At 49.2% G+C, this 25,267-nt stretch overlaps 1 protein-coding gene across 1 annotated transcript in view; it reads left to right on the top strand.

Annotated features, from left to right (window-relative positions):
- Nucleotides 1-22,437, top strand: part of DHCR24 (24-dehydrocholesterol reductase) — a 37,592-nt gene extending 15,155 nt beyond the window's left edge. Inside the window, exons 5-9 of the mRNA XM_033225020.1 lie at nt 1,203-1,466; nt 7,268-7,411; nt 17,819-18,016; nt 18,441-18,619; nt 19,655-22,437. Coding sequence (XP_033080911.1) covers nt 1,203-1,466; nt 7,268-7,411; nt 17,819-18,016; nt 18,441-18,619; nt 19,655-19,808 — 939 coding nt within the window. The 3' untranslated portion in view covers nt 19,809-22,437. The remainder of the gene's footprint in view (nt 1-1,202; nt 1,467-7,267; nt 7,412-17,818; nt 18,017-18,440; nt 18,620-19,654) is intronic.
- The last annotated feature ends 2,830 nt before the right edge of the window (nt 22,438-25,267 follow it).

The following is a 25,267-nucleotide window of genomic DNA, read 5'->3' as shown; positions in this document are numbered from 1 at the left end:
CACATCAATTTTCTACTTTCCTGAATGCTTGTGGGAGCCCTGTCTTTTGACCTATTTATTATCGGCAGAGAAAGGAGACAGACATTTGTGAATTCCTTCCCTTCTCTGAGGCCCAGGTTCCTCACTAACAAATACGTGGTCAAGAGGAATAAGTAGGTCCTGTATGGGAAGCTCCTTGCATAGAGCTGAGCATGCAGCAAGTATGTCGTTGTCACTGCCATGGCCAGGGGAATGTGATTACCTGCGGGCCCAAGGGGGAATCGGTGAGCCTAGTGCTGCTGTTCCTGAGGCTTCTGCCAGCCTGCTGCAGAACCTCCTTGCTCCAGCTCTCCTGCCCTGCTGCATTCACTGTGCCCGCCACCAAGAGCATTCAGGTTTCGTGGAGACTGCACGGGGCTGTCCTCTTAATAAAGGCAAGACATGGCTGGACTTTTGCAAAAGAGCTTTATTAGAACTAAAGAATCCCAATTAGAATGGCCAAGGAAAAGTCAGCTGTGTCCAAGACATATGTCTAAACAATAAAATGATGAGGTTGGACATTGATTTATGGAAGCAGATGAGGTGTTGTAGGAAAAACACTGGCTGGGGAGTTAGGTGGTCTTGCCTGAGCCCTGGCATTGCTGCAGCCGACTTTTCTGGGGAGACTTCGGTGAGTCATGGCAGCTCTCAGAGACTCAGTTTCTTTAAGGGGGTGCCAGCACTCTCCCTGGACTCTGTCGGGGGTGGATCCCACAAGCCAATGGACTGGGAAAGGCCTTGTAAATTTTAGTTATGGTTCAGAAGGGAGGCATTTTAATGTTCCCCAGCTACATTGCCTGACACCTACTAAGGGTGTCAAGGCCTGGCCTTGGACCTCTGCCCTTGGGCAATGCCCCTGCCATTGTGGGTCATTGGGCAGCAGTGCCAGTCCCAGCTTTTTCCTGAATAGCCTGTGGGTCGGGGGCTGTGCCTAGATGGGAGGAGGAGGATGCTCTCTCAGTGAGGGTCCCTGAGACAGAGGGCAGTATTAGGCTCCATGTCATGTCGAAGCTGCAGAGAGAAAACTAAAGCCCAGCAAGCATAGTTTGTGAAGCTCATTGTTTGGGTTTACACGAGATAGTGAGAGAATAGGGACTCTCCCAGGCTGTGCTCCCCCAAGTGACTGCATGCCATAATGTGGAGCCCAAGGTTCCAGCTCTCAACACATCAATTCTATCTCATAGTCCGAAAACTCAGACCTGTTCTATGCCGTACCCTGGTCCTGTGGGACGCTGGGTTTCCTGGTGGCCGCCGAGATCCGCATCATCCCTGCTAAGAAGTACGTCAAGCTGCGGTTTGAGCCAGTGCGGGGCCTGGAGGCTATCTGTGCCAAGTTCACCCACGAGTCCCAGCGGCAGGAGAACCACTTCGTGGAAGGGCTGCTCTACTCCCTGGATGAGGCCGTCATTATGACAGGGATCATGACAGATGAAGTAGAGCCCGGCAAGGTAAGCCAGGGTGTCAGCTGCTGCAGACCAAGACTAGGGAGGCATGAGTGTGGTGGGACTGAGCCCGTTCCCCCATCCTGACCCTGGCAGCCACCTCTTTAAGGCTGCTGCCTGGGTCAACCCACCTGGGGTACAGGTAACAGGATCTGTTGTCATAAATGTCTTAGACAGTGATGGAAGCTTTCATCTACTCTGCCCTTACCACCTGCCTGGGATGTGCTTGTCTCTTAGTGGATGTAATCTTTGGTCCTTATAGCAAACCCCATTTTATAGATGAGGAAACTGCGTCTTTAAGAGGTAATATAGGATGGGCATGGTGGCTCACACCTGTAATCCCAACACTTAAAAGAGGTAATGTAAACTTCCACAAGATTCAAGTAATTGATTTGATGCCTTGGAATCTAGATTGACATTCCTTCCACGTATACCATGTGATTTTTATTAGCAGTTTTTTCTCCATTTAGAAAGGATTTGTGCTTATGGTGAGAGACTTGGAAGGTACAAACAAGTAAAAAGGAAAGAAAAGACTCCATCTGTAAACATGACCCAAAGCCAGTGTTGCTAATGTGTTTGGTATACAGTTGGCCCCTGTGTCTGTGGGTTGTAGAATCAGTGGATTCAACCAACTGCAGATTGAAAGCTTTCCCAATGAATGGTTTCATCTGAACTGAACATGGACAGACTTTTTTTTTTGTCATTATTCCTTAATGGTTACATAGCATTACATCGTATTAGGTATTATAAGAAATCTAGAGATGATTTAAAGTATACAGGAGGATGTGCGTAGGGTTATATGCAAATATTAAATCATTTTATGTAAGGGACTTGAGCATTCATGGATTTTGGGGGATCCTGGAACAAATACCCCATGGATACTGAGAGACAACTGTATTTATTTCCTCTTTCTGTGTATGGAGTTTTTTAAAGTTTTAAAATCATATAACAATGCTGAAATATATAAAGAAAAAGTTAAAGTGCATCTCTTTACACCAGGGTGTAACCACTTATGTATAACAATTTTATGTGCATTCTTTGAGACCTATTTATTTTTATTTATTTATTTATTTATTTGAGACAGGGTCTCTATAGCCCAGGCTGGAGTACAGTGGTATGATCACAGCTCACTGTAGCCTTGAACTCCAGGGCTCAAGCAGTCCTCCCGCTTTAGCCTCCTAAGTAGCTAGGACTACAGGCATGTGCCACCATGTCCAGTTAATTTTTTTTTTTTTTTTGAGATGGAGTCTCGCTCTCTCACCCAGGCTGGAGTACAGTGTGTGATCTCAGCTCACTGCAACCTCTGCCTCCTAGGTTCACACGATTCTCGTGCCTCAGCCTCCTGAGTAGCTGGGATTACAGGCTTGTACCACCACGCCTGCTTAATTTTTGTATTTTTAGTAGAAACGGAGTTCACTGTGTTGGCCAGGCTGGTCTCAAACTCCTGACCTCAGGTGATCTCCCTGCCTTGGCCTCCCAAGCCAAGTGCTGGGATTACAGGTGCGAGCCACTGTGCCCAGCCTGGTTAATTTTTTAATTTTTAAAATTTTTTTGTGGATAGGGTCTTGCTATGTCACCAAGGCTAGTCTTGAACTCCTGGCCTCAAGCAGTCTTCCCACCTCAGCCTCCCAAAGTACTGGGATTACAGGTGTGAGCCACCACACCCAGCCGAGACCTATTTCTCTGTGTGTGTGTGTGTAGTGTGCATGTCTTCATTTCATTGTGTAATATCCCACTTTTGCATGTAAATAATTGGCCTGATTTAGCCCTTACTGACATTTATGTTGCATAAACTGTTTTGCTCTTACAAATAAGATTGCATTTAAGATTTAAGACTCTCTTACATTTATCCTGTCCTTCTGTACAAATATTTGTGTAGGATTGAGTCAGAGAAATGGAATTTGTTACACAAAGGTTTGAGCACATATTAATAGATATGACCAAACAGCCCTCAAGAAGAGCTGTATTTATGCCTACTTGCAGCAATGGTGTGTGAGAACACCTTTTTCCCTACATTCTTGCCAACACTAAATAGGATCTCTCTTTCATTTTTGCCAATCTGATAGGGTTAAAAATAGTATCTCGTTTTATTTTGCAGTTCTTGGATCACTGGTGAAAGTGAGCCTCTCTTTGCAGCATTTTGCAGTTTGTTTGTCTTCAGTTTTGATCACTTGTTCACATTTGTCTTTTCTTGTTTCTTGTTTTTTGTTTTGTTTTGAGACAAGGTCTCACTCTGTCACCCAGACTGGACTGCAATGATGCGATCTCGGCTCACTGCAACCTCCACCTCCCAGGCTCAAGCAGTTCTGTCTCAGCCTCCCAAGTAGCTGGGGCTACAGGCGCATGCCACTGCACCCGGCTAATTTTGGTATTTTTAGTAGAGATGGGGTTCCACCATGTTGCCCAGGTTGGTCTTAAACTTCTTTTTTTTTTTTTTTTTGTGAGACAGAGTCTCGCTCTGTCGCCCAGGCTGGAGTGCAGTGGCCGAATCTCAGCTCAAATTACAAGCTCCGCCTCCTGGGTTTACGTCAGTCTCCTGCCTCAGCCCCTGAGTAGCTGGGACTACAGGCGCCCGCCACCTCGCCAGGCTAGTTTTTTGTATTTTTTAGTAGAGACGGGTTTTTTTTTTTTTTTTTTTTTTGAGAGGGAGTCTGGCTCTGTCGCCCAGGCTGGAGTGCGGTGGCCGGATCTCAGCTCACTGCAAGCTCCGCCTCCCAGGTTCACGCCATTCTCCTGCCTCCACCTCCCAAGTAGCTGGGACTACAGGCGCCCGCCTCGTCGCCCGGCTAGTTTTTTGTATTCTTTAGTAGAGACGGGGTTTCACCGTGTTAGCCAGAATGGTCTCGATCTCCTGACCTCGTGATCCGCCCGCCTTGGCCTCCCAAACTGCTGGGATTACAGGCTTGAGCCACCGTGCCCGGCTGGTCTTAAACTTCTGAACTCAGGTGATCCACCTGCCTTGGCCTCCAAAAGTGCTGGGATGACAGGCGTGAGCCACTGCACCCGGCCTTTTTCTTGTTTGTTGTGATAAGCATTTCCCCATGTTGTTACATTGCCTTCATAACTGTCATTGTTAATGTCCATCTACAGAACATTGCATTGAGGAAACGAATGCCCTATTGCTGCCCATAGCTGGAAATTTAAGTTGCTTCCAATTTTTTTGTTATTTTAACTAATGGAGCAATGAACATCTTTTGTCTGTAATTTGAGTAATATCTTAAAGTAAAATCACAGATCAAAGAATAGGCATCTCTTAAGACTCTTAATCTATACCTATATACATACTTAAAACATTTTAAAATTGTGAAGGGCTATAAAATCATCTGGTACAATCCTCTCTACAAATAAGGAAATGAGGCCCAGAAAGGGAAAGAGACTTCTCTGAGGACACACAGCTAGCACAGAACAGATTTAAATTCCAGCTTCTGACTCCTGGTTCCATGTCGGTCCCCTGACATATCAGCCTGCAGACTTCAGCACCATGCAAACATTGCTTCCTGTGGGATACTGCGGTAAGTGCTGGAGGTCCTGGAACAGCGGTGGCAATACCGGACATTGAGCTGAAGTGCTCTGGCCCTCCCGGGCCCCTGGATCTGCCTGACCGAAGCCAAAGCCCAGACAGTGTGTGTCACCTAGCACCAAGTCACCTAGCAAGGACATCTAGACCAGAGCTTTCCGACTGCTCTGAGGTGTTCCCTTGAGGCTCTCAGGGGTAGGAAAGCTGAGGGATGGGACGAAGGGGAGTCACCACCCCCACTGTACCCAAAGTGGCTCTGCTGTCATCCATCTGATGTATTAGATGCCACCTAAGATTATGATTTGGCAGAGGGGTTTGCACAGCTTTTAAAATATCTGGAGACCTGATCTGATTCCCTTGTTTCCCAAGAAGAAAACTGTGAGGCACAAAGAGCCTTACCCAAAGGCCCTCCCAGAATCAGCAGCAGAAGGATATTTGCCAAGTGCCCCAGTGAGCAAGACCCTGATACCCGATGGGAACAGGGCTGGGGCAGAGCGGTGGATGCCATTAGACATCTGGGCATTTCATTTTAGGAGCACTGCTTCCAAACATTTCTGTTTCTAAGCATTCAGGAATTTGTCCCTGTGTGCCAGGCCCTGTGATGGGACCTCTGCAGACACTGCCCAGTGTAAAGCTTCCTGCAATCCTGTGAGAAGCAGCCTGCTCCCATTTCACAGGGGAGGCCCAGAGATAGCAAGTGGCTTGCAATCAAGGGCTGGGGTGGACTGGAGCTTGTGCAGCCACTTGGCCTCCTCAGCTGGTGTGTGCCTGGAAGAGACAGACTCTCTGGGTTCTTTCCCATATCCTGGGCTTCTCTGCATGGCTCCTGATGTATCAGTGAGCACCAGGAGCACCTGTATCCAGGTGGCCCTAAGTCTCACTTTCATTATGCAGCTGGTGCCACTGCCAGGTATGTGCCACGCCTCACCTGGGGTTAGATCAGATTGCTCTGTTTCCTGCTGGGTCCCCCTGTTCACATTAGCATGCAGAGGCCAGCGTGAGTGTTTTTTGCCCTGCCCCATACTGTCCACATCAAAACTAATTTGGGCAAAGAGGCTTTTTAGCCCCAGTTTCCTCCCTGCAGAGTGACCTCACCAGCAGGGTGGCCTTACCAGCAGGATGGGCCTGCACAAGCCGGTGGCACACAGATAAGCTACAAGTGCTGGAGGCCAGAGATCCAGGGCGAAGTGTTTCCTGGCTCTAGGGTAGAGCAGGTCAGCAAGGGGATGGCTGGGGACTGATTACTCCAGCCACCTGTGGGCGAGGCACCATGCTTCACACTTTCTACATCATCTCTTTTAGTCTTGCAGAGATGCTAAGTAACCTGCCCAGGCTCTGCCAAGTGTGTTGTAAGTGGAAAAAGCAAATTGGCAAATAATACATATAAGATGGTTCCATTTTTATAAAGATAGTAGTCATGTATATGTAATGTCTAATAGGCAAAGAACTCCCACAAAGTATGTGTTTTTATTGTCATGTTACATGTGAAGAAACAGGCTCAGAGGTGACCTGCCTGAGGCCACACAGCTGCTGGGGAACTGGATGTGTCCCCAGCTGCCCACCCTGAAGCTTGTGCTTTTCCAGGATTCCCCCTGCCTCCGCCTGAGAGCATCTGCCAGAATTCATTTATGGATGAGAAAGCCGAGGCCAGGAGAAGCTCAGCCATCCCAAGGCACATTGAGTCATGACCATTTAGGGCTGAAGGAGACACCAGCTCCGTAGAAGATTTGGGTGTGGGAGCCCCCAGGGCCAGAGAGGTGTGAGCCTTATTCATGTGAGCATCCTCCAGACGATGATGGCTGCTGTGCCCAGAGGACTGTGGAGCTTGGTCCAGGGACAGCAGGGAAAGTGCCATGACCAGTTAGTGCCCTGAGCCCTGGGTTGCACTGAGGGGCTGACCCATGCCTAGAGTTGGTGCTTCCCTGGCCTCGGGGAGGGTGGGAATTCCCCTGCATGGAGCACTGCATCAGGGCACTTCACTTAAATGTTGAACGCTGTTAAGCACTTGCACCAGGCTAGGCTGGGGTCGCTGAGTTCTCTAGACTGTCGGGGACTCACTGTTTGGCCCTGGGCACACACCACTTAACCTCTTTGAGCTCCTGCTCTCTCTGCTAGAGGATACCCGCTGTGCCTAACCTCACCAGCTTTCAAGAGTCTTAAAGGCGGTAATAGACATGAAAGAGCTTTGAAAAGGCCAGGAGTGCTGAACAGAAGCCGGGTGTTGCTGTTATGCCCTGATGGCGCTGGGCGCTTGTCTGCAGCCTGATCACAGTGCCCTCTGTCATTTCAGCTGAATAGCATTGGCAATTACTACAAGCCGTGGTTCTTTAAGCACGTGGAGAACTATCTGAAGACAAACCGAGAGGGCCTGGAGTACATTCCCTTGAGGCACTACTACCACCGCCACACGCGCAGCATCTTCTGGGAGCTCCAGGTGAGGCTTGGGTTTCTGTAGCCCTGGCTCCTCTGGGCCAGCTGGGCAGGGAGCCCGGACAGTTAACACTGTAGCCATGCTCTCTCCCTTCAGGGTAAAGAGTGGCTTTGTCCTAAGGAACTGCAACGCCTTCTCACAGTCGTTTCCTTCTGAAGGAACCGACTACCTTCAGTTCAAGCAGCAGGCTCTTAAGCAAGCGTCTGCTTGGTCCTGGGGAGTAGGTCCCTGGGCCGGTACTTTGGGGAACACAAACCTGTTCCGCCTTTGAGCCCCTAGCCACAGTGAGCAGACAGATCCCTGCACTGTAAAGGGCCGCAGGAACATGAGTAGGAAGTGGCTAGTTCTGCCTAGGGCTTGAGGTAACAGCCAAGCCTGGCTGTGAAAGGTGAGTGAGAATTTGCTATTGCATGTGTAGATGGGTGGGTGGATGAGGAGTAATGACACTTTAAGTGGCGGAAGGTCAGGAAGAGCCCCTCAGGAGACGACTTTGTGAGCAGGGACCTGAACATAGGGAGGGCAGGCCAGGAACAACTCCGGGGAGGACTCTGGAACTCTGTTCACAGGCAGAGGGACAGCCAGAGCCCAGGGCTTGAGCTGGGCTAACAGAAAATTAACCATTAGAAAATGGACAGTTCAGGGTAATTTAGTACATTCAGTGTTGTGCAACCACTACATCTGTGTAGTTCCAAACATTTTCATCTCCGGAAAGGAAACCCTATACCTATTAAGCAGCCACTCCCTATTCTCTCCCCTTTCCCCAGCCTGTGGCAACCACCAATTCATCTTCTGTCTATAGATTTACTTATTCTGGATATTTCACATGTATGGAACGATACAGTATGTGCCTTTTGTGACTGGCTTCTTTTACATAACATAATGTTTTCATGTATCAATATTTCATTTCTTTTTATGGTGGGATAGTAGTTCATTATGAGAGACCACATTTTGTTTTGTCACTCATCTGTTGATGGACATTTGGGTTGTTTCAACCTTTTGGCTACTGTGAACAGTGCTGCTACAAACCTTCATGTGCATGTCTTTGTTTGAATACCTGTTTTCAGTTCTTTGGGATTTAGAACTAGGAGTGGAATTGCTGGATCATATGCTAATTCTGTGTCTAACTTTCTGAGCAACAACCAAACTCTTTTCCACTGAGGCTGTGCCATTTTTCATTCCCACCAGCAATGTATGAGTGCTCTTATGTTTTTAACAGTCTTATCCACACTTGTTATTTTCTGGTTTTTAAATTATTAGTATTATTATTATAACCATTCTGGTGGGTTTGTGGTATTGACTTGCATTTTCTAAACCAATGATGTTGAGCATCTTTTTATATGCATGTTAGCTGTTTTGTATATCTTCTTTGGTGAAAAGTCTATTTGAATCCTTTGCCGCCTTTTAAAATTTGGTCATTTGTCTTTGTTGTTGAGATCTAAGAGTTCTTTATGTATTCGGGATAGTAGACCCTCATCAGATATATGATCTGCAGACATTTTCTCCAATTCTGTAGGTTTCTTTTCGTTGTCTTGATAATGTCCTTTGATGTACAGAAGTTTTTAATTTAGATGAATTCCAATTTATCTATTTTCCCTTTTGTGTTTTTAGTGCCATACATAAGAATTTATTGCCAAGTCGAAGCCCCTGTGTTTTCTTCAAAGACCTTTATAGTTGCAGCTCTAATATTTAGGTTGTTGAGTGGGGTAGGAGTCCAGCTCCATTCTTTTGCATATGGCTATCCAGGTGTCCCAGCAAGGTTGCTTGTGTTTGAAAAACAGCAAGAAGGTTGAGAAGCCAGCATGCCCACGCTGAGCTATGGTGAGGAATGAGGTCAAACAGCCACCAGAGGCTAGATCATATGGCTCCTTGTAGGTTAGGAAGGACTCTATATTTTATTCTAAGTATAATAGGAAGCCAATGAGGGCTTTGAACAGGAAAGTGACATGGCCTGATTTTTGTTTTAAAAGAATAACTGTGACAGCTGGATAGAGTGGATGGGGGCAGGAGTGGACAAGAGTGGAAGAGTAGAAGAAAGAAGATACTGTTGTCTGGGCAGCAGCAGAGGAGAAGTGTCAAATCTGGGAGATGCAGTGCAAGTTGAACCAACCAACAGGATTTCCAGAGAGCTTGACAACATGGATGTGATTCCAAGGTTCAGGGCCAAGGTTGACTGCCATTTGAAACATGGGGGAGGGGACTGGAAAGGGGAATCAGAAGTCATTCAGATGTCCAGGTGGGATGACAGCAGGAGCCAGTGACGTGTGTTGGGACTTCAGGAGTTCAGTGGAGGTTGGAGCCCCATTTGCACATTTCTTAGCCACAGAGAAATGTTTTCTAAAGCCATGGAGGGAGATGAGTAAGGGTGTATAGAGAAGACCCTGGGACACCTAGCAGGTTAGGGGAGGAGGAACGAGCCAAGGGCAAGAGAAAGTGCTGTCAACCAGGGCAGGGGAACAAAGCCAGAAGGATGTGGCATCCCAGAAGCCAAGGGGAGACTGTTTCCGAAGTAAGACCAGCAACTATGCCACATGCTGCTGAAGGAGAGACTGGATTTGGCCATGGGAATGTCATCATTGACTTTAAGCAATAGGGGTGAAACCTTGACCAGTGGGTTCGAGAGAGAACTGAAAACAAGGCAGTGGAGACAGTGAAAACAAACCTGAGAGGCTCACTGTTAAGGGAGGCAGAGAAACAGGGTGATGGCAGGAGGCCGGTGTGGGGCCAGGTGAAAATACTTTGTGTGATTGCTTTAAGATGGGAGAGGTGGCAGTCATGACAGTGATCCAGTGGAGGGGAAAATGACAGTGCAGAAGAGGGTATATTGAAAGGGCGAAGCCTTGAGCAAGGGGGTGGAGTGGCTCCTGAGCTCAGCTGGAGAGGTTGCCTTTTGATGGGCACATGGAAGGTTCATCCAATTGTCAGGAGGGAAGGAGGACCATAGGGTGGTGGGAGGGTGTGAGAGTTCTCTTCTGATTGCTTCTGTTTTCTCAGTGAAATAAGGATTTTGGCTGAGATGAAAGGGGAGAGGATTTTGATGGTTTGAGGAGAGAAGAGATGTGAAGCTGTCCCTCAGAGAGTGGGCAATGAATTAACTAGGAAAACATTGTGGCATTGCCCGGTAGCACTGGGCCTACCAGGGATTCACGCTCATGAATTTACAGTGAGACCAGCCCTGTGGTTGTGGGTTTTCACTCAGGAATCTGTGTGGGTGGGGTACAGAGTAGGCAGAGAGTATGGCCAAGGTTTTGCAGGGAGTGTGATGTGTAAGGAAGAGTGAGGACCCAAGGGTGTGGTTATGATGAAATCTAAGCCAGCCATGGAGGGGAGGCAGGATGTGAGAGGCCCCCAGGGACTGACAAGGGACTGATCTGGTGGACAGGATGCCCTGGGTGGAGTGGAACATTAAAGTCAGGGGACTAGAGGGCGTAAGCTAGGAAGAGAGGCGGTGATGGCTGAGAACAAACACTTGTAGTGGAAGCTATGGAGACAGTGAATGCAGGGCAGGGTGACAAGGCCTAGGGATCAGCAAACGTTCCTAAAGGGCCAAATAACAAATATTTTAGGCATTGCAAGCCACAGAATCTATCATAGCTCCTCAGATCTGCCACATGGAAACAGCCAAGGACAGTACATAAATGAATAGGGATGACTGGCCCCAGTAAAACCAAATTTACAAAAACAGGCACTAGGCCACGTGTGGCCAGTGGGCTCACTTCCTCCCACACTGGATCCCCAGGGTAGTAATTTCTGTCCCCTCCTCCAGGGTATTTTGTGAGAGCCTGTGGCCAAGGACATGTGGAAGATAAGATCACTGCAATGTAAAGAAAGAAGGCCAAGGGCAGAGAGGCCAGGCGTGGTGAGGACCTTCTCTGTGGGTTTTCAGTCACCAAAAGTCAATGTTGAGGAAAGTGGCAGTTTTCCAGGATCCGGTGAAAGGAACCAAGGATGTTGGGATTCAGGGAATTCAGTGATCCACACTCTAGTGAGGGGAGCTGTGGTTATTGTAATGTAATGGGGAGCCGAGCAAGAAGACAGGAGGCAGATGAGAACAGAGGTAGCCTTTATTGGGCTCGCCGGCGAGGTTCACCGGTCCCCTAGGAGGAGGGCCAAGGAAGTCGCGATCAGGGTAGGTATGGGGGTCCTTTTATAGGGCGAGGTAGGCGGGGTTTGTAGGTTTCCGTTTCTGAGGAATGACGTGTCCAGGAGCTTGCGCAGAGCGGGGGTTTTTTGGCCGGCGCGGGCTTTTTTCGCGCGCTGAAAGTCTTAGCAGGAAGTGAAGGGCGGGGAGTCCTAACAAAGGGCCTGCCATGCCGGGTGATACCGCCATGTTGGGTCTAGATTCCTGCCTCACAGTTATCAGGGGAGGTATTGGGCACATGTTTCCAAGTTTCTGAGGTTGGTTTCTGGGCACGGGGGAGGAACAGAGATCTGGAAGCAGTAATGAGGGGCCACGGGGACCCTACCTCACCACCATCTATCCCAGTGGCAGGAGGGTTGTAGGGGAGAAAATGATACCATTTAAAGAGGGCTTCAGGGTTCTAGTTAAGAACAAGGAGGGAAAAGGAATGTTCAGAGAAGAGACTGAGAATGGAGAGGGTTTTGCTGAGGTCAGACCATGAGAACAGGGCTTGAGAGGAAAGGCGGTGGGGCAGTGGCAAGTGAAGTCAGATTAAGAGATGCTGCATTGCTGTAGTAGGTTAAGATCACAGTAACAAGGCACCTGGCAGGCCATGGTGACTAAGGACAACAGAACTTAAGGCATGATGGAATTACACCTGGTGGGTTCCTAGAAGAGGGTGATTGGTCAGTTCTGATGTTGGGTAGGTATCTTAAGCAGAATGTGATTGGGGAGTGGTAGGGGTGGAGGAGTGTAGGGGTGAGGGTCTCATCGTGGCCTGGGGGGCTATGGGGTCTCCCCCACACCCATTAGTCTTAATCTTGGGCAATGTCAAGGCCCACAGCAGGTGGTAGGCAATTTTGCCAAAAGCAGAAGCCACTATGAGTCCTTCTTGATCCCTGCCAAGAACAGTGTTAAGGTTGTGGAGTGTGGTTTTGTTAAGAGAAAGGAGAGGAACCAGCGAAAGAGGATCAGAAAGATAACAGCAGTGGTTAACATTAGCCACTCTCATTGTGGTGGACGTTAATGCTGAACACTTTCCACACATTATCTTCATCTTCCCAACAACCCTCTGAGAGTAGATACTAGTGTTATTTCCATTCCACAGATGAGAATACTGAGGATTAGGTTATCCAAAGTAACTACCAGCCTGAGCAACATGGCAAAACCCTGTCTCTACTAAAAATACAAAAATGAGCCAGGTGGGTTGGGGCATGCCTGTAATCCCAGCTACTAGGGAGACTGAGGCAGGAAAACCACTTGAACCCAGGAAGTGGAGATTGCAGTGAGTCGAGATCACGCCAGTGTACTCCATCCTGGGCGACAGAGTGAGACTCTGTCTCAAAAATAAAAAAAAAAAAAAAAAAGAAACCGTTTGAGACAACGTAAATAACACAACTCAGAGAATGAGTGTATTAGTGATCTATTGATGCATAATGAACAAAACCAAAAGTTGGAGATTAAAGCAGCAAACATTTATTATATCATAGTTTCTGAAGGTCAAGGATTTGGGAGTGGCTGATCTGGGTGGTCCTGGCTCAGGGACTCTCATGCTGTGGGCTAGGGCAGCAGTCATCTGGAGGCTTGACTGGGGCTGGAAGATCTGCTTCCAACTCACATGGATATTGACCAGAGACCTTAGCTCCTTGCCACATGGGTTCCTCCAGCGACCTCATGACAAAGCAGCTGGCTTCCCCCAGAGCAAGTGATCCGAGAGAGACCAAGGAGGAGTCTGCAGTGCCTTTTATGACCCCGTCATAGGCCACACCTCTCACTCCGACCTTATTCTCCTTATTAGATCAGAGTCACTAATCCAGCCCATACTCAGGGGAGGGGCACTGAGCTCCACTTCTTGAAGAAAGGACTAGCAAAGAATCTAGGGGCATATTTTAAAACCACTACAGAAGGCCAGGCGCAGTGGCTAATACTTGCAATCCCAGCACTTTGGAAGGTGGAGGTGGGCGGATCACCTGAGGTGGGGAGTTTGAGACCAGCCTGACCAACATGGAGAAACCCATCTCTACTAAAAATATAAAATTAGCCAGATGTGGTGGTACATGCCTGTAATCTCAGCTACTCAGGAGGCTGAGGCAGGAGAATCACTTGAACCTGGGAAGCGGAGGTGGTGGTGAGCAAAGATCACGCCATTGCACTCCAGTCTGGGCAACAAGAGTGAAATTCCATCCCCCTGCAAAAAAATAAAATAAAATAAGATATAAAAATAAGACTGCTACACAGAGCTAGGATTCAAAATGAGGTTTGTCTTACACATTTGTGCTGTTAAATAAACACTGATCCACACTGACATCAGGTAAAGGAAGAATCTGGAAGAATGGGTATGTTCAACCTGCATTTGCATGCAGGAAGTGAACATTCAGACCTCTTATGATCTGTCACCGCGGCGGTAGTAGGGAAGCTGGACTGGGAAGTCACAAGGAAGCTGTGGTGCAGTCACAAGGAAGGCCTCAGCTGACAGGCAGCCCTGGGGTAAGATGGCCTTCCAGAGTTGTGTCACCTTGAGACCCGTGGGCTAGGACTTTACACCAAATGCTGCCCCATCAACCAGTCATTGTGCAGGCTGACCTTGGATGAGGCAGCTCCCTTATGCCAAAGGCAGTTCTCCCTGAGTGTCAGCAGTCAGCACCCCGTGCAACTGGGGGAATGGGTGCCTCCCTGGAGCGGGCATCTGCACAGAGCACCACAGCATCCTCTACAGTAGAAATGCAGAAGGCAAGACATTTCTAGAGGAGAGGAATGAACAATTTCAAATGCATGCCTTTTCCCTGCCTCTGCTGGGATAACTCTTCCTCCTTCCATTGGCAGCCTTTCCCCCAGGTTCCTCCCTGATGAGTAAGGCCCTGGAATGAACCAGTGTGACCAGGCCTGGGTGCTAAGCCCCTTAACAAGCTGCATTCTGGGTGATTAGTCCATTCTGGTCACACCTGTGCCAGGCCTGGCTGGTGCAGTCACTTCCCTTCCCCCAGCTTGGTCAATCAGCAACACGTGGGGTCAGGGATAGCTGCATAATTTGCAGGGCTCAGTGCAAAAAGCAGGCCAAAAGTGCCATTAGAAGTACTAAAATATAAAGCTTTTTTCTTTCTCCATGGTCTCTCTCATCATAAATATTTGCAACTTAATGCCATTCTAAGTAAATAAAAATTTAAAGTATTAGTATGAATTTTACTGTTCATTGTTTAAATATATTTATAAATATAAGAACATTTAACTCATATATATGTATTTCTTGGTTCCATTAAGAATGCTGCATAAACTCTTTTTATTTCTCTTTGTTACATTCTACTAACACTACCTTTTTGACTTATGGTGAGTAAGGAAGGACTGAAAGGAGCCAAGCTGGGCAGCTCTGTCTTGTCATTCCCTCGTCATCGTTTCAGTATAAGCGGTTGGCTAACACAGGGAGTTAACACCAGTGAGAAAGGATAAGATAGTGTCCTTGTGTTCATAGAAGGCCATTGCCCCAGGACCTCCCTCTGGGGCTGGGGTTCCTGGCTCAGGCTGGGCCCTTGGATTTGCCGTGGGGCCCTATAGTCAGTGAGCAAGGATGGCCAGAGAGCAAGGGCTGCAGTGAGATGCTCCAGAATGACTGGCCTCAGCAAGAGTGCAGCTTAGGACCCTGGGATCACAGGTCACTAAGCAACATAGGATAAGTAATGGGTGGACAGAAGCGGGAAAGGAGAAGGGCAGGGCGCATGTTTAAAACTTGAACTTTCTGAGGCTAAGACTGGAAAGGAATGGTTTCAGCTGATATATCTGGCTAACAGCTGACTATTTTTAGGAAAAAATCACAAATGACTTTTAAACGTCAAAGTGATACAGTCTAACTCAGAAATAGAGAAAGGCAAAACAGAGTGCCAGGAGTCTCATTTTTTACCTATCAGAATGAATGACAGTGATCTAGAAGTTTGATGTCACATGGTGCTGGCAAGGGAGAAGGGAAACAGTGTTCTACATTGTCTGGGAGAGTATAAAATGGTACAAGCTCTGAAATGGTATCCATGAAAATTGCACACACCGTTTAAGCCAAAATCTTCCACTTCTGGGAATTTATCTTTCTGACACATATAAATGGGCAAAGATACATATATGAAGGATATTAGTTGGCATAATCTGCAAATAATCTAAATGTCTGCCAGTATAGAAGTGATTAAATAAATTATGACACATCCACTGCAATCGAGCAGGGGTCAATACCCTTTCTTTTTTTTTTTTTTTTTTTTTGAGACGGAGTCTCGCAGGGTCACCCAGGCTGGAGTGCAGTGGCGCGATCTTGGCTTATTGCAACCTCCGCCTCTCCAGTTCAAACGATTCTCCTTGCCTCAGCCTCCTGAGTAGCTGGGATTACAGGCACCCACCACCATGCCTGGCTAATTTTGGGGGGTATTTTTAGTAGAGATGGGGTTTCGCCATCTTGGCCAGGCTAGGCTCGAACTACTGACCTCAAGTGATCTGCCCGCCTTGGCCTCCCAAAGTGCTGGGATTACAGGCGTGAGCCACCGTACCCGATCCAATAAGCATTTTATACAATGGGCCAGATAGTATACAGTCTAGGTTTTTCGGACCATAAGGCCTGTCTAGTAACTGCTCCTCTGCCTTGTAGCCTGGAGGCAGCCATGGACAATTTGTAAAGGAACACACAACCAGAGGGTGGGCCGAATTTGTGGACCCCTGCAGCACACATTAGGCACCCACAACCAAAAGCAGTAATGCTCTCTGTATTGTTACACAGGATACAGTGATGAGCAGGTGTGCCAAGATGCCACCATTTGTGAGTTGTTTTTTTTTTTCTTTTTTTTGCTTTCTGTGTTTTTAAAACTCTTCTGCTTCTCTGTGTATCAGATGTCTCCCGAAGGGTAGGCAAATCATTCATACCAATGCTTGCCATTAGGGAGGGGGAGGGGAGTTGAGGGTGGGTGGGGAGTGAGATCAGGTCATTTCTAGGAGGGAAACAGGGTCAGGAATGCGCAGGGAGGCTTAACCTTTGTACTACAGGGATTTCTGCTGTGGGCATGTGTAGGTCTTCCAAAGGTAACCAAGGAAACAATAAAAGCCATGCTGTTTATTGAGCTCCCGTTGCATGCCAGACATTAGCAAAGGCGGCAGGATCTAACAGAAGAAAGCAGGCAGGTCCCTGACTTCATGGGAGTGGTCTGGCGATGCCAGGGGAGTGAGGGAAAGGGTCACTCAGCCTTCAGTGCGCACACACGTGGCTGCTTTGGGGAGTCGCCATGTCTCCTAGTCTGATATGGATCCTTTCATGTGCTGCCCCGGCCTCTGTTTGTCCCCATTCTTCCCACACTGTCATCTAGTGGCCTGTGGCTTCCATACCTGGGGGAGTGGGCATCTTAAGGACAGAGAACGTGTCTCAGTTATCTTGGTTCCCCAGTACCCAGCATAGAACCTGGTTCCTGACCTCAGAGGCCCCTCGGAACTGTCTAATGAATGGAGGAGCGGCCTTGGCTTCAAGGGCTCATGGAGCTGTGAGAATCGGGTAACAGTGGACACTGGGGACCCTCAGGAAGATGGCAGGACTCAAGCTGGGAGGAAGACTGTGAGCCAGGGGCTAAAGTCTTCTCTGTTGGAGGTGGGCAGAGCTGGAGGGGAATGGGGGGCATCATCAGGAGGCTGCAGTGCTAAGCGAGGAAGCTCCCGCCTCGTGGCAGTTTGAGGCATGGAACAGAACAGCCTCTGCGCAGGAGGGTTTCCAGGGAGACTGAATTGGGGCAGCCAGGCAGGTGGTCAGGCTGTGAGCAAGGGATGCTGCAAACCAGTAGGCTCCTTGTCGAACCTGAGCCAGACTGCACCCACCCCGTGAGAGCTGTCTCTGGCTGTGTGCCCTTAGGGAGACTGCTTAAGTTCTCTGAGTATCACTCTGCTCATTCAACAGCATTCGTTTTTCAAACATTTATGGAATGCCAGCTCTATGCCGGCCAGATCTCAACAGCTAGACCAGGAATGATAGCTACCTCATCATTGCACTCCAGGCACGGTCTCATTATCCTCACAAGGCCCATTTTACAGATAAGGAAACTGAGCTCAAAGAAGTTAAGTAACTAGCCCGGGGTCATCACTGCTGGGGAATGCTAGAGCTGAGAAGCAAACCTAGATCGGACTGGTAAAGCCGTAGGTCCCATTACACCCCCTCCAAAGAGGGGAATTGGACCCAGGCATGCATCTGTCAAGCACAGAAGGGACCTGGCCCTTGGCCCCTTGCACTTGGAGACATTCAACCCTTGTTGGTTTTTTTCTCTCCATCCTTAATCTTTGTTTTCCAGGACATCATCCCCTTTGGCAACAACCCCATCTTCCGCTACCTCTTTGGCTGGATGGTGCCTCCCAAGATCTCCCTCCTGAAGCTGACCCAGGGTGAGACCCTGCGCAAGCTGTACGAGCAGCACCACGTGGTGCAGGACATGCTGGTGCCCATGAAGTGCCTGCAGCAGGCCCTGCACACCTTCCAAAACGACATCCACGTGAGTGGGGGAGGGCAGGGAGGGCGCACCAGGTGTGTTCCCTTGGAATCCATGGTCTCCTCCCCTGAACCGTGTGACTGACCTTGGGCACACCTGCTCTCTGGGTGCTTTCCCAACTTTAAGATGTGGTTCTTGTCCCTATGCCTGCTGAGGCCTCGGCCCACTCAGTGATGGCCCCCCTGGGAGAGGAGTTACAGGGTCTGGCATCGAGGACCCCCATGACCTGCTCTGATTGTGTCCTCCAGGGTGGTAGAGTCAGGGTGTTCTCAGCCAGGGCTGGGGGGTGGGGAGCGAATCTGAGCGCACCTGAGGGGGTGCTGAGAATGCTGCAAAGCCTTCATTTGGGTGGGTATAAGTGGGCCAGCCATGAACCTGTCACCTGTTGGAGAAAAAGCACCAATACCCACCTCCCTGGTCTACCCAGGTCTACCCCATCTGGCTGTGTCCGTTCATCCTGCCCAGCCAGCCAGGCCTGGTGCACCCCAAGGGAGATGAGGCAGAGCTCTACATCGACATCGGAGCATACGGGGAGCCGCGTGTGAAGCACTTTGAAGCCAGGCCCTGCATGAGGCAGTTGGAGAAGTTTGTCCGCAGCGTGCATGGGTGAGTGGCCCACAGTATAGGATGGGCCCTCGAGCTGACAGCCCCAGGGTACTGCTCCAGGGGAATGAGGCCAGCTCTGTGGAGAATCAGGAGCCCCAGGCCTATCAACTGGTTCCTTAGGGCCCCTGGAGCTGTGGCAGCCTCTGGGTCAGGAGGTAAGCTGTGAAAGATGGGCAGCGGGTGGGCTTGCAGGACTACTTGCCCTCTTCTCCCTGCACCCCCACCTCCAGTGAACACGTCACACCCTCCCAGCTGCTCCAGCCAGAAACCTGGGAGTCACCCCACTTCTCCCCACGGGACAGATGATGGGTGTGGGCTTAGCTGTGTCCAGGGGCGACTGCTCCGGATGGAAAGGCCAAAGCTAAGGAGAGATGGATTCCTGACTATGAAAACCACGGAGAGGCCCAGGACAGAGGATTGCCCAGAAAACAGCCTGTTTAAACTATTGAGTGGAACATGGACAAAGCCAGGAAAAAAGAATACCATATGATTCCTTTCGTATAACATTCCCCAAAACACACACGAATCCATACTGATAGAAAGTGCATCAGTAGTTTCCTGGAGATGGCAGAGGGCGATGGATAACTGAGGGGCCCGGGGAAAGTTTGGGCTGCTGGTTGTAGCCACGATCTGGACCGCAGTGACTGGAGTCCTTGGTTGCATGCATGTGTCGAGCTCATCCAGTTGTATACTTTATGTCCAGTTTATTGAAAGTCAATAACAGATGAAAGGAAAACAGCCCCACTGCTCCATTAGGGTGTGTCTGTGGCCAAGCAGAGGGGCAGAAGCCCAGCAGTCTGAGCTCTACTGCTGACTGCCTCGACTGCTAAGCTACCCAACCCCCAAGCCCCAATTCCCTACCTGCAAAAGGGGGATAAGAATACCTGCACCATCTTCTTCATCAGGTTAAGGCGGTTAAACAAGAGAAATCCTCCAAAAGCTCTTTCTGGGCTGCAGAGTGAGCCGTTGGGTTTCTCTCACACCTTGCGCTCCATGCGCCTCCTGGCGTCCTCACCCACTTCTCTGCCTCTGCAGCTTCCAGATGCTGTATGCTGACTGCTACATGAATCGGGAGGAGTTCTGGGAGATGTTTGATGGCTCCTTGTACCACAAGCTGCGAGAGAAGCTCGGTTGCCAGGATGCCTTCCCCGAGGTGTACGACAAGATCTGCAAGGCCGCCAGGCACTGAACTGGAGCCCACCTGGAGAGACAGACACGTGTGAGTGGTCAGGCATCTTCCCTTCACTCAAGTTTGGCTGCTTTCCCAGATCCACACTTTCAGAGAGAAACCCCTCCAGAAATCCCACCCTTGACAGCCCAACACCACCTTCCTCCTGGCTTCTAGGAGCAGCCCAGTGGAATGGAAAGAATGTGGGATTTGGAGTCAGACAAGCCTGAGTCCAGTTCCCCGTTTAGAACTCATTAGCTGTGTGACTCTGGGTGAGTCCCTTAACCCCTCTGAGCCCAGGTCTCTTCATCAGTTGAAGGGGATAGTAATAGCTACCTGCAGGTTGTTGTCATCTGAGTTGAGCACCAGTCACATTGAAGGTGCTGGGTAAGTGATAGCTCTTGTTGCTTCCCGTTCAGCATCACACCTGCAGTGAAGTCTGAAAAGGCTCCACATTAGGTCACCTGTGCACAGCCATGGCTGGAATGATGAAGGGGATGCCCTGGAGTTGCCCTGCCATCGCCTCTATCAGGCAGACAAGGTCCTCACAGGAGACGGACAGCTCTTCCCCACCCTGGGATCTCAGGAGGGCAGCCACGGGGCGGGGAGGCCCAAGATGTGCCGTGCCAAAGCCAGGTCCGAGGCCAAAGTTCTCCCTGCCGTCCTTGGTGCCATCCTGCCCCTTCCTCCTTAATGCCTGGGCCTGCAGACCCACCCCAGCCACCACTGAGTCCACTTGGAGAGCCCTGTGTTCCTGGAGAAGGCATTCCCGGGTTGGATCCTGCCCCAGCCTCAGCCTGGGACACCTAGGTGGAGAGAGGGCTCTCTGCTCCGAATTGGATCCAGGGGACCTGGGCTCATTCTTCTTGGCTCACCAACCCTGCAGGCCTCATCTTGTCCCAAAACCCACTTTGTCATGGTGGGAGTGGGTCCATGCTGCTCTGCAGCAAGGGGGCTGGGGAGTGGACAGCATCAGGTGGGAATATGGAGTCCACTCTCATGTTTCTGTAGGATTCTCACTGTGGGGCTGGAAGAAAAGAGCATCGACTTGATTTCTCCAACCACTCATCCCTCTTTTTTTCTTTCTCCCACCACTCCCCACCCCAGCTATAGTTAATTTCAGTGCCTTACAAATCCTAAGCTCAGAGAAAAGTTCCATTTCCGTTCCAGAGGGAAGGGAACCTGCCTAGGTCCTTCCCTGGCTTGTTATAACACAAAGCTTGGTTGTTTATGCAACTCTATCTTAAGAACTGCCCAGCCTCAGCTCAAAACCCGAATCTGAGAAGGAATTGCGTCACATAAGGGAAACTGGAATTGAGGGAGCTGAGCCAGTCATGGTTGTGGCTTGTGAGTCAGGAGACCTAGGTTTCAGCCCCTCTCTACTGTCAGCGAGCTGTACAAGGTGGGCAAGTCATTGTCCTCTGAGCTGCAGTTTCCTCATCTGTCACATCGCTACAGACAAGACCTCCCTGGAACCCTTCTGATTGTCTTAGACACTGTGGTTGCAAAACCCACGGAAAGCCTCATTTGTGTGGAAAGTCAGAGGAAAAATAAATGATCCAGTGGACACTTGGGGATTATCTGTCATTCAAGATCCTTCCTTCAACCCCAAGACCAGCTCTCATCTCATTTTCAGAAAGGCTCATACCTGGCTTGCAGGGAAGCATCCGTCTTGTCATTCCAGGTGCCAGAATCCTCTTAGAGTCACGCTTTGACTGAAGGGTGTTCACCCATCCCACCCAAGGCTTGGCATACTGCCAGTGTCTTAGCAGGGTCCTGTGAGGGCTGGGGGCATCCAGGCACTCAGAAGGCAAAGGAACCACCCTACCCATTTGGCCTCTGGAGGGGGCAGAAGAAAGAAACAAAACAAACCTCATCCTCTATTTTACAAAGCATGTGAATTCTGGCATTAGCTCTCATAGGAGACCCATGTGCTTCCTCGCTCAGTGCAAAACTGATGATTCTACTTGCTGTAGATGAGTGGTTAACACGAGCTAGTTAATCAAACAGTGCCATTGTTTCGCCAGTGAAGCCTCCAACCCTAAGCGCCTGGGACTGTAGCCAGAGATGCCAGCAGCCTCTGTCGCCCTTAATCATGTAACCAAAATCCAGACCTTATCCACAACCCGGGGCTTGGAAGGGTAGGTATTTTGGAATCACACCCTCAGGTTATGTTGCTCCAGTAAAATCTTGCCTGGAAAGAGGCAGTCTTCTTAGCATGGTGAGCTGAGTTCATGGCTTTTTTTTTGTAGCCAGTCCTGTCCCTGGCCATCCATGTGATGGTTTTGGGTGGAGTTAAACCTGATGCCAGTGGGCAGTGCATGTGGAAAGTATCAGAGTAAGCCTCTCCCCTCCAGAGCCCCGGTTTCTTGGCTGCATGAAGGTTTTCTGTAGAATCAGAATTGTAGCCAGTTTCTTTGGCCAGAAGGATGAATTGGATGTTAATGAAAGGGAGGGGTGGAGATGGGTGTGGCAGTGTATGGTGTGTGATTTTCATTTTCTTCTTTGGTCATGGGGGCCAAAGAGAAAGGCATGAGTCTCCCCTGTCAAGCTCTTACAGCCACAGGCACTGTGTCTACTGTCTGGAAGACATGTCCTCGTGGCTGTGGGGCTGCTGCTTCTGTTAAAATAAAAGTGGCCTGGAAGCTGGTGTTTGTCGTTTCTTGCTTGGGGGACCAAAATGTGGAGTCAAAGCTGGGCTCGGGTGCAGGCTGTGCCATTCCCCAACTCGGCTGCCCTCACTGAATCCATGAGCCCATCGTCAAGGGCTGGAAGAACATGTAGAAACTGACAGGTTTATTTCTATCACTGTCAGAGTGTGATTGGAGTAAGTGTTGAAAGGGTCCCTCTCTGCAGGGTGGCAAGCAGACCAGTGAGAAGGCCCCCACTGCAGTCCAAGTGAGAGATGATGGTGGCTCTGTTAGGGTGGAGGCCTGGCTTTGTCACTTGGTTGTGACCAATTAATTTTAGCAAGTTAATCCTGTTGAGACTATTGTCCTCATCTACAAACTGGTGGACCCACTAGCTGTCCACTAAAATGCATTCATCCATTCTTTGGACACATAGCTAGACTACCTTTCCCAGCCTTCCTTACAGCCAGTTGTGTCCTTGAGTTAAGAGTTTTCCAGTGGAATGTAAACAGAAGTCATAAAAACCTGTATGAGGTCTCCTGGCTCTCCCCTTCCCTTCACTCAGTGCAAATGACAACCAGGCCATAGGTGGTTGGAGAGTCTTATGTCAGAAGGAACCTGGATTCCTGAGTCACTGCAGGAGAAGCGCTTGTGGCCAGAAATTCAAGACCAAGCTGAGCAACATAGTGATATCCTGTCTAAAAATTAGCTAAGTATGGTGGCAAGTATCTGTAGGCCCAGCTACTCTGGAGGCTAAAGCAGGAGGATTGCTTCAGCCCAGAAACTTGAGGCTGAAGTGAGCCATGATCATGCTACTGCACTCCAGCTGGGATGACACAGAGCAAGACCCTGTCTCAATCAATCAATCAATCAATCAATCAGGCATTATCTGGGCTGGTGCCTGAGAGCCCAACCCAGAGCTCCTTGGTTTGCTGAGCTTAGGCTCTAGACTGGACAATCTGTATGTTGCTGTTCCCAGTTCCAAATCTGAATCTTAGCAGCAGCTGCCTTACAAGTCTCAAGCCATGAACCTGGCATCAAGACCTATGAGAAGCAAGAGGGCCACCTGAGGGGCCTTGGCTTGGTTTACCCACCTCCTTACAGGAGGGTGTCAACAATCTGTTCACTACCTGACCTCATGGAAGCTGAAAGTAGAAGAGAACTCACATGCGTATCCTTGGAACTTCTAGTTACCCCACTGACAGACCTGAAGTCTGATCCCTCTGGGGGAGGGGTGAGAAAGGTGTTTGTGGGAGGGGGTCAGTGGTGTGCTGGATATGGCTTGTACCAGCTTACAAGGGCCATGATGCATATCTCCTTCCACTTCCATGGACATTGGCAACCTGAAATCACCCACAGGGGGAGCATTTACACCACAGAAATTAGCAGCACTACAAATCAGGACTTGTTCTATCAATCAGTGTTCTCCAGAGAAACAGAACCAATAGGAGATACACACACACAGGCACACATCCCTTAATAACGAGGATAAGTTCTAAGAAATCCATCATTAGGTGATTTCACTATTGTGTGAATATCACACAGTGTAGTTACACAAACCTAAATGGTACAGCCTACTACACACCTAGCTATATGGGATAGCTTATTGCTCCTAGGCTACAGACCTGTACAACATGGTACAGTATTGAATACTATAAGCAATTATAACATAATGGTAAGTACTTGTATATCTAAACATAGAAAAGGTACAGTAAAAATATGGCATTATAATCTTATGGGTCCACCATTGTATATGCAGTCTTTGACCAAAATGTTATGTATCACATGACTATAGAAAGGCAGACACATGCAGAGACAGAGAAACAGACTTATAAAGTATTGGTTCATGTGATTATGGAGGCTAGGAAGTCCCAAGATCTACAGTAGGCAAGCTAGATACCCAGGAAAGCCAATGATGTAGTTCCAGTTTGAGTCCAAAGGGCTGAGAACCAGGAGAGCCAATGGTGTAAGTTCCAGTCCAAAAGCTGGTAGGCTCAAGACCCAAGAATAGCCCACTTTTCAGTTCAGGTCTAAAGGCAGGAAAAGCCTGATGTCCCAGCTAAAGCACTCAGGCAGGAGGAGTTTCCTCTCATTCAGTCCTTTTGTTCTGCTCGTGTCTTCAGTTGATTGGATGAGGCCCACCTGCTTTAGGAAGGGCAGCCTGCTTTGCTCAGTCTGATTCAATGTTAATCTCATCCAGACACACCCGAAGTAATACTTGGTCACATGTCTGGGCAGCCCATAGCCCAGTGAAATTGGCACATAGAATTAACTATCATAGGAGGGCTTTCTTTTGTTTTGAGAGACAGACATTTATCAACACACCACTTAACAAAGACCTCCCCTATTGAGCCCTCCAAATCCAAGCTTAGCAGGAAAGGTGGCTCCTGCGCCCTGGCTCTGGCCTCAGTACATTTGCCTCTCAGGCTTCTGAACCTTAGGCATCTCTGTGATCATCCCCCGCTCCCTTGTTAATCATTCTCATTATTGGTGAACCCCCATTCCCTGGCTAATGCTGCAGCAGGTCCAGGAAGAGGGAGTGGATCAGCTGAACCTGGGAGCAGGTGTAAACTGCTTCTGAGAAGGAGGAGCTCCAAGGGTCAAGTTGGAGAAGGTGAAACTGCCTTCAGGGCCAAAAGACTATGGCAGGGCCCGAGTGGGACCTGGGCTTGCTCAGGCCCAGGGCAGGCACTGAGTAGCCGACAGCAATGAGGATGGCAGGACCTGAACTTTGAACAAAGGGAGCTTCCCAGAGCTGACCTGGCTGGTGTGCTGAGGGATGTTGTGAAATCAAGGTAAAAAGCCAAAGACAGCACGGTACAGCGTTCACAGTGGTCAGAACCATCACTC

Source organism: Trachypithecus francoisi, unplaced genomic scaffold (assembly GCF_009764315.1).
Source record: "Trachypithecus francoisi isolate TF-2019V2 unplaced genomic scaffold, Tfra_2.0 Lachesis_group12, whole genome shotgun sequence".
Classification (NCBI taxonomy): Eukaryota; Metazoa; Chordata; class Mammalia; order Primates; family Cercopithecidae; genus Trachypithecus; species Trachypithecus francoisi.
Note: the sequence above shows the minus strand (reverse complement) of the source record. Positions and strands in the feature narration are given on the sequence as shown.